This window comes from Papio anubis, chromosome 10 (genome assembly GCF_008728515.1).
Source record: "Papio anubis isolate 15944 chromosome 10, Panubis1.0, whole genome shotgun sequence".
Taxonomy (NCBI): domain Eukaryota; kingdom Metazoa; phylum Chordata; class Mammalia; order Primates; family Cercopithecidae; genus Papio; species Papio anubis.
In genome coordinates, this window is record NC_044985.1 from 85,406,103 (window position 1) to 85,422,252 (window position 16,150).

At 38.6% G+C, this 16,150-nt stretch overlaps 1 protein-coding gene across 8 annotated transcripts in view; it reads right to left on the reverse strand.

Moving 5' to 3' along the window:
• The window catches only part of C2CD6 (C2 calcium dependent domain containing 6), a 176,813-nt gene extending 161,307 nt beyond the window's left edge, over positions 1–15,506 (reverse strand). For 7 of the 8 annotated variants that reach the window (XM_003907813.3, XM_017946787.1, XM_017946786.1 and 4 more), the window contains exons 1-4: positions 15,212–15,488; positions 3,460–3,546; positions 2,086–2,137; positions 269–414 (exon numbers count right to left, since the gene is read on the reverse strand). In XM_003907813.3, the coding sequence (XP_003907862.2) occupies positions 269–414; positions 2,086–2,137; positions 3,460–3,546; positions 15,212–15,442 (516 nt within the window). In that variant the 5' untranslated portion in view covers positions 15,443–15,488. Of the gene's footprint in view, positions 1–268; positions 415–2,085; positions 2,138–3,459; positions 3,547–15,211 lie in introns of all 8 variants that reach the window. The other variant, XM_017946785.3, reaches the window with a different exon arrangement.
• Between the last annotated feature and the right edge of the window lie 644 nt (positions 15,507–16,150).

Genomic DNA, 16,150 nt, shown 5'->3' on the forward strand with positions numbered 1-16,150 from the left:
TGCATAATGAATACTTGAAACCACAGACAGTAACATCTCAGGAAAGAAATCTACTAAGATTATGCATTTTGCAGTAAATTGTTTATTTTTTTTTTAAAACACCACTATAGCCCACAGTATAGAAATAGAATACTGTAAGATACCAAATAAAAAGGCACTCACTGCTTTTGTTTCTTTTCTACTCATTTTTATAAAAAGACAGAATTAGGGTAGAATATTTGGAACTATAAGGAGCCATTCTAATATCTAGAAGAGATATTAACATTACCTGTACAGAAAAATACTTCACTTCATCGAACTTAATTACAGTGTTCCTCTCACTGTCTTTGGATAGCAAGCTACACATTTTTGTACATTTCACAGCTTTGTTTATAGAGATGCGAATAAATAAATTAGCATAATGTTGTAAACTGACTGCAAATAGAATGATGTTTAGGAAATAAGTTTTGTTGTAATTGAACAATAATACATTATAAAATTAATACATTAAATGATTCAGACCAAAACCTAAGAATCAATCATGTAGCATTAAACAATAGAAAAAAAGTCTTCTAAAATAGTATTTTTGCCCATCACTGGTGGACACAATATAAGTAAAAGAAGGTTGATTCTTCCTTACATCCCTTATATATATATATATATATATTTTTTTTTTTTTTTTTTTTTTTTTTTAAGGGGTCTCGCTCTGTCGCCCAGGCTGGAGTGCAGTGGCGCGATCTCAGCTCACTGCAAGCTCCGCCTCCCGGGTTCACGCCATTCTCCTGCCTCAGCCTCCCGAGTAGCTGGGACTACAGGCACCCACCACCTCGCCCGGCTAGTTTTTTGTATTTTTTTAGTAGAGACGGGGTTTCACCGTGTTAGCCAGGATAGTCTCGATCTCCTGACCTCGTGATCCGCCCGTCTCGGCCTCCCAAAGTGCTGGGATTACAGGCTTGAGCCACCGCGCCCAGCTACAGCCCTTATATTTTTAACCTCACATTTCCAGCAAAATTTCTTTGCAAGTTTTTCTATATATTAATTTCAAGGTGACTATGCAATATATAGTTGAAATATTTCCTAAGGATAATTATGTAGAAATTCAAAATATTTTAAAATATATCAGAATAACTTATTTTTAATTTTGAGACAAAAAGTGTTCTACCCTAATTCACTTAAGAATATAGTTCATTTATATTATATTGGACTGTATTGTATCTTTCATAGAATGCTACAGAGTAAAACAATTTTGTTTCATGATTTAACTATCTTCAAAAATCTCTTTATACAGAATTATTTTCCAAAATTATCTTTATATAAAAAAGAAACATCAAATCTCCATAATGAGGCTAGTTTTATGCTGTGATAAATCTAAAAATAAGCATGCAGCTTATTTAAAAGCACCAATATAAAATAAATCCTTTTAAAAATGTTTAAAGGAAGCACACATTACTTACAAATAAATTAACATTATCATACAAGAAGATATATATTTTTCCTTTCACTTATATGGTGATTGAGGTGAATACAGATGGCTGAAAAGCTTTTGTTACTCCCACATGAAAAAGTGGACTTTATTTCCCCTGCCACTAAATCTGGGCTGGCTCTATGATTACATTAACCAATAAAATGTAATGGAACGTGACTAGGGTTGGGACTAGTAAGCCAAAAAGGCACTCACCTCAGGCACAAAATTTAAAGGGACACCAAAAACTAGTAATCAAGATAAATAATATATTACTGTGATATATTTTTAAATTAAAATTAATACAGGGGGAAAAAACATGATAGGACTCAGGGAAAGAGGGAGAGATCCAACCATTTCAGCATCCCAGCTGAGTCTAGCCTTCCATGCATCCCCGCTAAAGCAACCAGACATGTAAATGGGCCACTTTAGATATTCCAGCCCTTTTGAACTGTCAGACAACTACAACCCAAGCTGTTGTATCATGAAGCAGAAGAAGCAACTAGTGAATGCACAGTAGTGATTAATAATAAAATGGTCAATGTGTTAAGCCACTAAGATTTGGAATGATCTGTAATGCAGCAATGGATAACTGAAACAGTGAGATACAATTACTATGCTTCTTAAATCAAAAGAAAGGATACTGTTAGGCGTAAAATGTCTGCAGTTCTTTACATGAATGCCCAGGCAGCCAACCTACAACAATCAAAACAAGAACACAGACAGTGAATGCATTTAAAAAGTTAACTGTTCTTCCACTTTACACTGAACTCTATTTTTAAAAAGTAAAACTCCACGTTGTTGTTTTTTCTCACTCGAAATATTGTTTCTCATGAAAAATATCTAGTTAATAGAAATCATCAGAAAGCAGAAATACTGAAGAAAAATGGGCAAGCCGCATTCAAAGTAAACCGAAAATGAACAAGAATACAAAGCCAAAGAATAATTCATTATTCACATAAATCTGATCATCACTTTTTAAATTGTTTTTATTTGATATTAGGTGAGAACTGATAAAATACAGCACCCTGCATATAAAATTAAGAAATGTGCCTTATGTCAGACAAACTCTTTTATCCAGTATCCTAAGACCACTTAATTCATTCAGCAATGATTTATTGGCTGTAACATGCCAGGGGCTGTAAAATATTCATGCTCTTGCACCAAGTTTTTCTAAATGTTAAAGAAAATTGCATCATGTGCTTAACCAAAAAATCAAATACAAAATAAATGCAGGAACATTTGAATCCTAATATGAGAATTAGTCAAATATATTTAGCCATGTTTAGTATTTAAAACCAAGTCGAAATGACAGAAATATTATATTAAACATTGTATATGATAGGAGGTAGAGGGACAAGAAAAATTCTTATTTCATACCCAGTTACAACTCTAATAGTGTTCAGAAAATAAAGATAACCGTAAATGAATGTAATGATATTTGACAGTTCTATATGCATGTAGATTCTCATGTCTTTTTCTGTACTTTGAAAACAGAATAACAGATTTTTCTGGTTCTCAGCCTAGATACTGGGTCATCCCTTTGTGGTGGGTGGGTGGGTGTGTGTCTGTGTGTGTGTGAAAGAGGGGGGTGTTTGCTTTTGTTTCTAGGAGGATTTTTGGATGGGGGAGGGGCGCAGGATCAATTTTCAAACTTTAGCATGATCTAGCAATAAATATAATCACTTTAAGAGCTCAGTAAAATTACTGATTCCCAGGCTCCTCTCCTAGAGATTCTAAGCTAGCAGATGTTAGGTGGAGCCTCAAGTTAATGTTTTATAAAAAGCATCTCAGGTAATTCTGATGTAACTAGATTTGGGAATCCCTAATATAGAAGATATTATTTCTGTGAATCAGGATGCTTTCTATAATTTCAGTGATTATTACAATGTTTTTCTGACTCATAAAAATTAAAAATTCATAAATATATTATCAGAGAGAACCATTTTCTGCATATACTTTTTGATTATCAAATAATAAATAACTTATACAGGTTTTTGAGGGTTACTCATACATACCACATCCCCAAACGGCACCAAATTTGGTGTCTCCTGTTTTATTTCCAGTTCTTCACTATCAGACCCTTTAAGAGTTTTTTTCAGCATCTACAATGTAAATAAATTAAGATTTGGGAAAAGAAAGAAAAATATAACTAGGTGAAATATCAATTCAATAATTATTGTATGAATCTCTAGTAAGTATCAGGTCTCCTTGGTAGTAGGTATTAATATGATTAAGAAACTCATCCCTATCCTCAACAAGAAGTTATCAGAGAAATAAAAATGTACACAAGTATAAAATTAAGGGAATCAAGAAATAAGAGAAAAGTACATAGTTCTTCAGTTTGTTAAGAGATGGAATATTTAGTAGGATATCTTGAAAAGCTTATAAGGAGAATTCCAGCTGGTCCTAGTATAGGAGATACCTTGAGTGTGAATCTCTACTCAATCAAATATATATATATACATATACACACACACATATATATGCACACATGCACACACATATACACACATATATATGCACACACACACACACACTATAGGGACAGAAAGCAAGGAAAGAGAAATCTTAAGAGATGCTAGAAAAGAACAGAGAGAAGTAGGGAACACAAAAGGAAGCACAAATAAAATCATCCTGAGAAAGAGAAAGTTTAACATTGAGTACAAAAATTCTGACCACAGGTCTAGGAGTGGTAGCTCACAGTAACAGCCATAGAGAAGGGACCTGAAAGAGAAGGATGATGAGCGCTGCTTCTGGGGTGAAGGTGTCAGAGAGGAAGAGGTATCCCTGTATACATGGCAGGGAAGAGAAAGAAGGATGTAAGAGGGGAAAATTAAGCATAGCAAAAAAACCGAAGAGAACAACAGGTTATGCCCCTTCTTGCCCCTTACCTCCCATCAATTACAACTTCATCCATTTAAAGAAACTATACTTCAATACACTGAAAGAAGAGAGTATACTTAAACCACGGCAAAGAAATGATCATGGCCAAGAAATACGGAAAATCAGACCAACTCCATTAAAAGCTGTTATAAGGAGAAAATGGGGAGAAATCTTCATATGACAAAAATTCTTCCTCTCAAATAACCACAAAACAGAAGTAAATTATAACATAAGATTTCAAACTGAATTAAGTATCTTCAAACAAGCATTTGGAGATGTTTTTAAGCCTACAATTAACAGTTCATTCATTTATTCAACAATTAAAACAGAAGTTGACCAAAGAGAAGAAAAAATGAAATAAGCCTTGAGTAATTCAGGAAATAAATTTTTTAAAAAGACAAACCATCCCAGAAATAAATACTAAATTACAAAGTGCCCAAGGTAGCATCGATTCAAATAAAAACTTTATAACGGGCATTGAAGAAGATAAGAACCAGTGAAGAAAATGATAATGAGATAGAGAAAGAAGGATAAAGGGTCAGGGAAAAATAGTTCGACTGGAAGGCAGACAAATGAAAAATCCTCAAAGAAGTAAAACAAAATGGAGGAAAAACTAAAAGTTTAAAATTACAATCCAAGAAAAATTTAAGTAATAAGAAAAAAATCTATATGTGGATAGGACTCACCATGTGTCTAGAAAAACTGGCTCATAATGATCAACTCCAAGATATGTCCTAGTAAAATTACCAGGCTTTATAATGACATCTTGCCTACAGGCAAATGATCAAGTTATCTATGAAGATAAGAAATAAGACTGGCATCATACTTCTCAAGGGCAACACACAAAGTAATGCAACTGTAGAGCTGTATTTTTATAAAGTTCAAGGCAAGAAAGCTCAAGCCAGGGATTTTTATCCAACCAACTCTATTTTTATCCAACAAAGAAACAGCATTCTAGTATGAAGGCTATTTTTAAAAATACATGAAACAGACATTCCAGATAACACTTTACTCTTGAGCCCCTCCCAAGCAATCTACTAAAAGATGAGCTTCAACCAAACCAAAAGATAGCAGGGAAAACTTCAGAATAAGACTTACGGAGAAGACAGGCATGGTGGCTCACACCTGTAATCCCAACACTTTGGGAGGCCGAGGTGGGTATATCACTTAAGGCCAGGAGTTTGAGACCAGCTTGGCCAACATGGTGAAAACCCACCTCTACTAAAAATACAAAAATTAGCAGGGCATGGTGGTGCACACCTGTAATTCCAGCTACTTGGGAGACTGAGGCAGGAGAATCGCTTCAACCTGGGAGGCGGAGATTGCAGTGAGCCAAGATCGTACCATTGCACTCCACCTTGGGCGATAGAGTGAGACTGTCTCAAAAAACAAAAAAAAAAAAACCAGGGCAGTTCCAAGATGGCCAAATAGGAACAACTCCAGTTTCCAGCTCCCAGTGTGAACGACACAGAAGACGGGTGATTTCTGCATTTCCAACTGAGGTACCGGGTTCATCTCACTAGGGCATGTTGGACAGTGGGTGCAGGACAGTAGGTGCAGACTGCCGAGCGAGAGCCGACGCAGGGCGAAGAATCGCCTCACCTGGGAAGTGCAAGGGGGAAGGGAATTCCCTTTCCTAGCCAAGGGAAACCATGACACATACACCTGGAAAATCGGGTCACTCCCACCCTAATACTGTGCTTTACCAAGGGTCTTAGCAAATGGCACACCAGGAAATTATATCCCGTGCCTGGCTAGGAGGGTCCCACGCCCACGGAGCCTCCCTCATTGCTTGCACAGCAGTCTGAGATCTAACTGCAAGGTGGCAGCCAGGCTGGGGGAGGGGTGCCTGCCATTGCTGAGGCTTCAATAGATAAACAAAGCAGCCAGGAAGCCCGAACTGGGTGGAGCCCACCGCAGCTCAAGGAGTCTTGCCTGCCTCTGTAGACTCCACCTCTGGGGACAGGGCATAGCTAAACGCAGCAGAAACTTCTGCAGATTAAAATGTCCCTGTCTGACAGCTTTGAAGACAGTAGTGGTTCTCCCAGCACAGAGTTTGCGATCTGAGAATGGACAGACTGCCTGCTCAAGTGGGTCCCTGACCCCCAAGTAGCCTAACTGGGAGACAGCCCCACTAGGGGCAGACTGACACCTCACACCTCACACGGCCGGGTACACCTCTGAGACGAACCTTCCAGAGGAATGATCAGGCAGCAACAGTTGCTGTTCAGCAATATTCACTCTTCTGCAGCCTCCACTGCAGATACCCAGGCAAACAGGGTCTGGAGTGGACCTCAAGCAAACTCCAACAGACCTGCAGCTGAGGGTCCTGACTGTTAGAAGGAAAACTAACAAACAGAAAGGACATTCACACCAATACCCCATCGGTACATCAACATCATCAAAGACCAAAGGTAGATAAAACCACAAAGATGGGGAAAAAGCAGTGCAGAAAAGCTGAAAATTCTAAAAATCAGAGTGCCTGTCCCCCTCCAAAGGAACGCAGCTCCTCACCAGCAACCGAACAAAGCTGGATGGAGAATAACTTTGACAAGCTGAGAGAAGAAGGCTTCAGACAATCAAACTTCTCCAAGCTAAAGGAGGAAGTTCAAACCCATCGCAAAGAAGCTAAAAACTTTGAAAAAAGATTGGATGAATGGCTAACTAGAAGAACCAATGTAGAGAAGTCCTTAAATGATCTGATAGAGCTGGAAACCATGACATGAGAACTATGTGACAAATGCACAAGCTTCAGTAACTGATTCGATCAACTGGAAGAAAGGGTATCAGTGATTGAAGATCAAATGAATGAAATGAATCAAGAAATTTAAAGAAAAAAGAGTAAAAAGAAATAAACAAAGCCACCAAGAAATATGGGGCTATGTGAAAAGACCAAATCTATGTCTGATTGGTGTACCTGAAAGTGATGGGGAGAATGGAACCGAGTTGGAAAACACTCTGCAGGATATTATCCAGGAGAACTTCCCCACCCTAGCAAGGCAGGCCAACATTCAAATTCAGGAAATACAGAGAATGCCACAAAGATACTCCTGGAAAAGAGCAACTCCAAGACACATAATTGTCAGATTCACCAAAGCCGAAATGAAGGAAAAAATGTTAAGGGCAGCCAAGAAAATGGTCGGGTTACCCACAAAGGAAAGCCCATCAGACTAACAATGAATCTCTCAGCAGAAACTCTGCAAGCCACAAGAGAGTGGGTGCCAATATTCAACATTCTCAAAGAAAAGAATTTTCAACCCAGAATTTCATATCCAGCCAAACTAAGTTCCATAAGTGAAGGAGAAATAAAATCCTTTACAGATAAGCAAATCCTGGGAGATTTTGTCACCACCAGGTCTGCCCTACAAGAGCTCCTGAAGGAAGCACTAAACATGGAAATGAACAACTGGTATCAGTCACTGCAAAAACATGCCAAAATGTAGAGACCATCAATGCTAGGAAGAAACTGCATCAACTAACGAGCAAAATAACCAGCTAATATCATAATGACAGGATCAAGTTCACACATAACAATATTAACCTTAAATGGAAATGGGCTAAATTCTCCAATTAAAATACACAGACAGGCAAATTGGATAAAGAGTTAAGAACCATCAGTGTGCTGTATTCAGGAGACCCATCTCATGTGCAGAGACACACATAGGCTCTATGTAATAAAATAAAGGGATGGAGGAAGATCTACCAAGCAAATGGAAAACAAAAAAAGGCAGGGGTTGCAATCCTAGTCTCTGATAAAACAGACTTTAAACCAACAAAGATCAAAAGAGACAAAGAGGGCCATTACATAATGGTAAAGAGATCAATTCAACAAGAAGAGCTAACTATCCTAAATATATATGCACCCAATACAGGAGCACCCAGATTCATAAACCAAGTCCTTAGAGACTTACAAAGAGACTTAGACTCCCATACAATAATAATGGGAGACCATAACACCCCACTGTCAACATTAGACCGATCAACGAGATAGAAAGTTAGCAAGGATATCCAGGAATTGAACTCAACTCTGCACCAAGCAGAGCTAATAGACATCTACAGAACTCTTCACCCCAAATCAACAGAACATACATTCTTCTCAGCACCACATCGCACTTATTCCAAAATTGACCACATAGTTGGAAGTAAAGTAGTCCTCAGCAAATGTAAAAGAACACAAATTATAACACACTGTCTCTCAGACCACAGTGCAATCAAACTAGAACTCAGGATTAAGAAACTCAATCAAAACCGCTCAACTATATGGAAACTGAACAACCTGCTCCTGAATGACTACTGGGTACATAACAAAGTGAAGGCAGAAATAAAGCTGTTCTTTGAAACCAATGAGAACAAAGATACAACATACTAGAACCTCTGGGACACATTTAAAGCAGTGTGTAGAGGGAAATTTATAGCATTAAATGCCCACAAGAGAAAGCAGGAAAGGTCTAAAATTGACACCCTAACATCACAATTAAAAGAACTAGAGAAGCAAGAGCAAACAAATTCAAAAGCTAGCAGAAGGCAAGAAATAACTAAGATCAGAGCAGAACTGAATGAGATAGAGACACAAAAAAACCCTTCAAAAAATTAATGAATCCAGGAGCTGGTTTTTTTGAAAAGATCAACAAAATTGATAGACCGTTAGCAAGACTAATAAAGAAGAAAAGAGAGAAGAATCAAATTGATGCAATAAAAAAAGATAAAGGGTATATCACCACTGATCCCACAGAAATACAAACTACCATCAGAGAATACTATAAACACCTCTATGCAAATAAACTAGAAACCTAGAAGAAATTTATAAATTCCTGGACACATACACTCTCCCAAGACTAAACCAGGAAGAAGTTGAATCCCCGAATGGACCAATAACAGGCTCTGAAATTGAGGCAATAATTAACAGCCTACCAACCTAAAAAAGTCCAGGACTAGATGGATTCAGAGCCAAATTCTACTGGAGGTACAAGGAGGAGCTGGTACCATTCCTTCTGAAACTATTCCAATCAATAGAAAAAGAGAGAATCCTACCTAACTCATTTTATGAGGCCAACATCATGCTGATACCAAAGCCTGGCAGAGACACAACAAAAAAAGAGAATTTTAGACCAATATACCTGATGAACATCAATGCAAAAATCCTCAATAAAATACTGGCAAACCGAATCCAGCAGCACATCAAAAAGCTTATTCACCATGATCAAGTTGGCTTCATCCCTGGGATGCAAGGCTGGTTCAATATATGCAAATCAATAAACGTAATCCAGCACATAAACAGAACCAAAGACAAAAACCACATGATTATCTCAATATATACAGAAAAGGCCTTTGATAAAATTCAAGAGCCTCTCATGCTAAAAACTCTCAATAAATTTGGTATTGATAGAACATATCTCAAAATAATAAGAGCTATTTATGACAAACCCACAGTCAATATCATAGTGAATGGGCAAAAACTAGAAGCATTCCCTTTGAAACCTGGCACAAGACAGGGATGCCCTCTCTCACCACTCCGATTCAACACAGTGTTGGAAGTTCTGGCCAGGGCAATCAGGCAAGAGAAAGAAATAAAGGGTATTCAATTAGGAAAAGAGGATGTTAAATTGTTCCTGTTGCAGATGACACGATTGTATATTTAGAAAACCCCATCATCTCAGCCCAAAATCTCCTTAAGCTGATAAGCAACTTCAGCAAAGTCTCAGGATATAAAATCAATGTGCAAAAATCACAAGCATTCTTATACACCAATAGCAGACAAACAGAGAGCCAAATCATGAGTGAACTCCCACTCACAATTGCTTCAAAGAGAATAAAATACCTAGAAATCCAACTTAAAAGGGATGTGAAGGAACTCTTCAAGAACTACAAACCACTGCTCAGTGAAATAAAAGAGGACACAAACAAATGGAAGAACACACCATGCTCATGGATAGGAAGAATCAATATCATGAAAATGGCCATACTGCCCAAGGTAATTTATAGATTCAATGCCATCCCCATTAAGCTACCAATGACTTTCTTCACAGAATTGGAAAAATCTGCTTTAAAGTTCATATGGAACCAAAAAAGAACCCGCGTTGCCAAGACAATCCTAAGCCAAAAGAACAAAGCTGGAGGCATCACACTACCTGACTTCAAACTATACTACAAGGCTACAGTAACCAAAACAGCATGGTACTGGTACCAAAACAGAGATATAGACCAATGGAACAGAACAGAGCCCTCAGAAATAATACCACACATCTACAACCATCTGATCTTTGACAAACCTGACAAAAACAAGAAATGGGGAAAGGATTCCCTAGTTAATAAATGGTGCTGGGAAAACTGGCTAGCCATAAGTAGAAAGCTGAAACTGGATCCTTTCCTTACACCTTATACAAAAATTAATTCAAGATGGATTAGAGACTTAAATGTTAGACCTAAAACCATAAAAACCCTAGAAGAAAACCTAGGCAATACCATTCTGGACATAGACATGGGTAAGGACTTCATGTCTAAAATACCAAAAGCAATGGCAACAAAAGCCAAAATTGACAAATGGGATCTAATTAAACTAAAGAGCCTCTGCACAGTAAAAGAAACTACCATCAGAGTGAACAGGCAACCCACAGAATGGGAGAGAATTTTTGCAATCTACTCATCTGACAAAGGGCTAATATCCAGAACCTACAAAGAACTCAAACACATTTACAAGAAAAAAACAACTCCATCAAAAAGTGGGCAAAGGATATGAACAGACACTTCTCAAAAGAAGACATTCATGCAGCCAACAGACACATGAAAAAATGCTCACCATCACTAGCTATCAGAGAAATGCAAACCAAAACCACAACGAGATACTATTTCACACCAGTTAGAATGGTGATCATTAAAAAGTCAGGAAACAACAGGTGCTGGAGAGAATGTGGAAAAATTGGAACACTTTTACACTGTTGATGGGACTGTAAACTAGTTCAACCATTGTGGAAGACAGTGTGGTGATTCTTCAAGGATCTAGAACTAGAAATACCATTTGGCCCAGCCATCCAATTACTGGGTATATACCCAAAGGATTATAAATCATGCTGCTATAAAGACACATGCACATGTATGTTTATTGCAGCACTATTCACAATAGCAAAGACTTGGAACCAACCCAGATGTCCATCGATGACAGACTGGATTAAGAAAATGTGGCACATATACACCATGGAACACTATGCAGCCATAAAAAAGGATGAGTTCCTGTCCTTTGTAGGGACATGGATGCAGCTGGAAACCATCATTCTGAGCAAACTATCACAAGAACAGAAAACCAAACACCGCATGTTCTCACTCATAGGTGGAAATTGAACAATGAGAACACTTGGACACAGGAAGGGGAACGTCACACACCAGGGCCTGTTGTGGGATGGGGGAGGGAGGAGGGATAGCATTAGGAGATATACCTAATGTAAATGATGAATTAATGGGTGCAGCACACCAACAGGGCACATGTATACATATGTAACAAACCTGCACGTTGTACACATGTACCCTAGAACATAAAGTACACTAAAAAAAAAAAAAAGACTGTGGAGAGCAGTTAAAATATTTAATTGCAGAGTTAAAACTAAAGTAAAGATTCAAATGTTACTACTACAGAAACCACCAAACAACTATAATAATAAGGGAGACAAAAAGGAACAAATGACATATAAAACAATCAGAAATTAATTAATAAAATGATGAGAATAAGCCCCCACCTATCAATAATAACCTTGAATGTGAATGAATTAAGCTTTCCACTTCAAAGATATACACTGGCTAAATGGATCAAAAAAACATGACCTGATTTTCCAGATTTGGGTAAAAGAAGCCAGACCTACTGAGTTTACATTTTGCTTCTGCCCTCTGGCTGTATTACCTGGGGCAAATTACTTAACCTCTCTAAGCCACAGATGCCGCATGCAATTTGCTGAATCATAACAGAACCTATTTAATGGGGCTCTTGTGAGACTTAAGAAAATTAATATTTATAGGTCAGACATGGTGGCTCACACCTGTAATCACACCAATTTGGGAGGTCAAAGCAGGAGGATTGCTTGAGCCTAGGAGTTCGAGACCAGCCTGGGTAACCTAGCAATACCCCCCCATCTCTACAAAAGATAAAAGTAAATTAGCCTGGTGTGATGGCACATGTCTGTGGGCTGAGGTGGGATCATTGCTTGAGCCCAGGAGTTCAAGGCTGTAGTGAGCTATGATTTCGCCACAGCACTCCAGCCTGGGTAGGATAGAACAAGACTCTGTCACACACACACACACAATTAATATAAATAAAGCAACTAATATACAGTACCTGGTATATGGTAATCAATACTTAAGAGTTTACTCTAGCTAAAAACTGAATTGTCTTTCCCAAAAATGCATACATTGCAATCCTCACTCCTTGTGCCTCAGAATGTGACTGTATTTGGAGATGGGATTTTTAAAGAGGTAATTAGGTTAAAATGAAGTCATCAGGGTGGACCCTAATCCCATATGCTAAGAAGAGAGGCCTCAGAAGAAACCAACCCTACCACCTTAATTTTGGACTTCCAAGCCCCAAAGCTGTGAGAAAATAAATGTCTGAGGTTTAAAATACCCAGTCTGTGGAGCTTTGTCATGTAGCTCTAACAATGAATGCTGCTTGCATTACGGGACAGCGATGCTAGATTTTACGTATGGTAAGTGTTCCTTCTATAAGCATTTATTAGCACCTACTACCTGCTGGCTGGGCTGGGACTCATATAGAGTAATTGCCTCCAGCATAAAATTTTTGGGTCACGGGGGAGACAGGGTCTTGCTCTGTCACCCAGGACGGACTGCAGTGATGCAATCATAGCTCACTGTAGCCTCAAACTCCTGGGCTCAAGCAGTCCTCTTACCTTGGCCTCTCAAAGTACTAGGATTAGAGACATAAGTCATCATACCCAGCCTCAGGCACAGAACTTAATTGAATGCCAAAAAACTCAGTCACCATGATAATAATATGTATACATTTATTTTTAATTTTGGTAGAGGGGAAGGGGCATGGAGCCGTCATGCTCTCTCTGGGCATGTGACCCTCAGGAATATTTTAACGCATGTTTTTAAAAAGATCAAAATGCTTTCCCCACTTCTTACTACTTCACTTGACCAATATTAAAAATAAAATAGGCTGGACATGGTGGCTCATGCCTATAATCCCAGCACTTTGGGAGGCCAAGGTAGGCAGATTACTTGAGCCCAGAAGTTCCAGACCAGCCTGGGCTACATGGCAAAACCACATCTCTACAAAATATACAAAAATTAGCCAGGCATAGTGGCAAGTGCCTACAGTCCTAGCTACTCAGGAGGCTGAGTTGGGAGGATCACCTGAGCCCAGGACGTCAAGGCTGCAGTGAACTGTGATTATGCCACTACACTCCAGCCTCTGTGACAGAGTGAGACCCTGTCTCAAAAAAAAAAAAAAAAAAAAAAAAAAAAAAAAAAAAAAAAAGCAAAAAAGTTGACAAAAAAAAAAACCCTACTATATGCTGCCTATAAGAAACTCATCTCATCTGTAAAGACACATATAGAATGAAAGTAAAGGGATAGAAAAAAATATTCCAAGAATAGCTATGCTATGAGCAGAAGTAGCTATGGTTATATCAGATAAAACAGACTTAAAGTAAAAAACAGTAAAGAGACAATAAAAAAAGGTCATTAGAGTATTATATAATGATAAAGGTGTCAATTCAGCAAGAGGATATAGCAATTCTAAATATATTATATACCCAACACCAGAGTACTCAGATATATAAATATTATTACATCCAAAGGGAAGGGTAGACTCCAATACAATAATATCTAGGGTCTTTAACACACTACTCTCAGCATTAGACAGATCATCTAGACAGAAAACTAACAGAGAAACATTGGATTTAAATTACACATTAAACCAAATAGACCTAACAGACATTTACAGAATATTTCATCCAACAGCTATGGAATACACACTCTTCTCATCACCACATGGAAAATTATCCATGACAGACTATATCTTAGGACACAAAACAAGTCTTACCAAATTTTAAAACATCAAAATCATATCAAGTATCTTCTGAGACCACCATAGAATAAAACCAGAAATCAGTAACAAGGGGAACTTTGAAAACTGTACAAACACATGTAAATTAACAACATGCTCTTCAATGATCACTGGGTCAAGGAATAAATTAAACAGAAAATTTAAAAATTTCTTGAAACACATACAAATTGAAACACAACATACCAAAACTATGCTATACAGCAAAAACAGTGCTAAGAGGGGAGATTGTAGCAGTAAGCACCTATATCAAAGAAGTAGAAAGGTTTCAAATAAACAATCAAACAATACACATCAAGAAAGGAGAAAAGTAAGAATAAACCAAACCCAAAATTAGTGAAAGAAAAGAAATAACAAAGATCAGAGCAGAAGTAACTGAAATAGAGCCTTAAAAAAGTACAAAGAATCAGCAAAACAAAAATTTGGTTTTTGACCTTACTAAGTAACCAAGAAAAAGAGAGAGAACACTCAAATAAACAAACTCAGAAATGAAAAAGAAAATATAACTTATGTCACAGACATACAAAAGATTACCAGAGACTATTAGAAACACCAACATGGCACATGTATACATATGTAACAAACCTGCACGTTGTGCACATGTACCCTAGAACTTAAAGTATAATAAAAAATAAAAATAAAAAATAAAACAAAAGAATTGCTATAAATGAAAAAAAAAAAAGGATTAAAGGGTTCAATGTGTGCCAATTGAAGGGAGAGGCAATTGGCACACACTGAACCCTTTAATCCTTTCACTACCATCCAGGTGTCCTGCTGGCCCTGGTCCTCCAGGTGCTGGCCAGGCCCCCACTCACGTTCAGCAGCCGGTGCCCGGTGCCCTCCTTGTTCTTGTCCTTAGGCAGGGCCATCGTGCCCTGGTCCAGGGTGTAAGGGACGGAAGAAGCCTCTGACCCTTTAATGTGCATGACATCCGGGCTGCTGTAGGGATTCCTCTGCAATAGCGGGGTGGGGGACCTGGCTTGGACCCGCCCGCTGCGGTTATCAAGTGTGCTGAAAGGCCTATTTGTATCTTGGGGTGGCTCCATCTCTCCATCTTCTGGGGCCTGTCTGCGCCCAACCGACGGCCCGCTACCGCGCAGGCGTGGCCCTCCCGCAGCCTTTCCAGCATTTTCCCAGCGCGTGCCTGCCGCCTAGTGACCCACTCAGGCCGGGCCCCTGCTGGGAGTGGCGGGAGGCCAGCTTTGGAGGCATGCGTGCTTAGCGAGCTTGGAGGGTCTGCTGCACACACTTGCCAGGCTATTTCAGTCTCCTTTAGAAGGAAGTCAGAGCACGCTGGTGGAGAGCAAAGGCCCCTCACGGGGCCCAACGACTTTAGTTCACTGTCTTGTCCGCCCTTTAGCCCTCACGAGTCCTTTTCTCCCTGCACCATTTCTTTCTGGAAGATTTACAATATCAGTTATTACTTCCTCTACACTGTCCCCTGAGCTCCAGATGTTAAATATCCAACAGTCTACTTTGACACTTTTACTCAATTGTTCCACAGACACATAACACGTTAATATTCATCTTCCCTCTTAAACCTGTAGTACATTCCAAACTCATTTGATGCAGCAATATCATATCCACAAAACCTTAAAAATTCAGACACATTTTTAAATTCTGACCCTAAATATCTGAATCGTACCTTTCCCTTTATGGCACCTAGTTTGGGACATCTCACACACGAGACAATTGCAATGATTTACTCATAGCTCTGCCAACCTGCTGTCATCCGTCCCTTTCACTACCCCCGT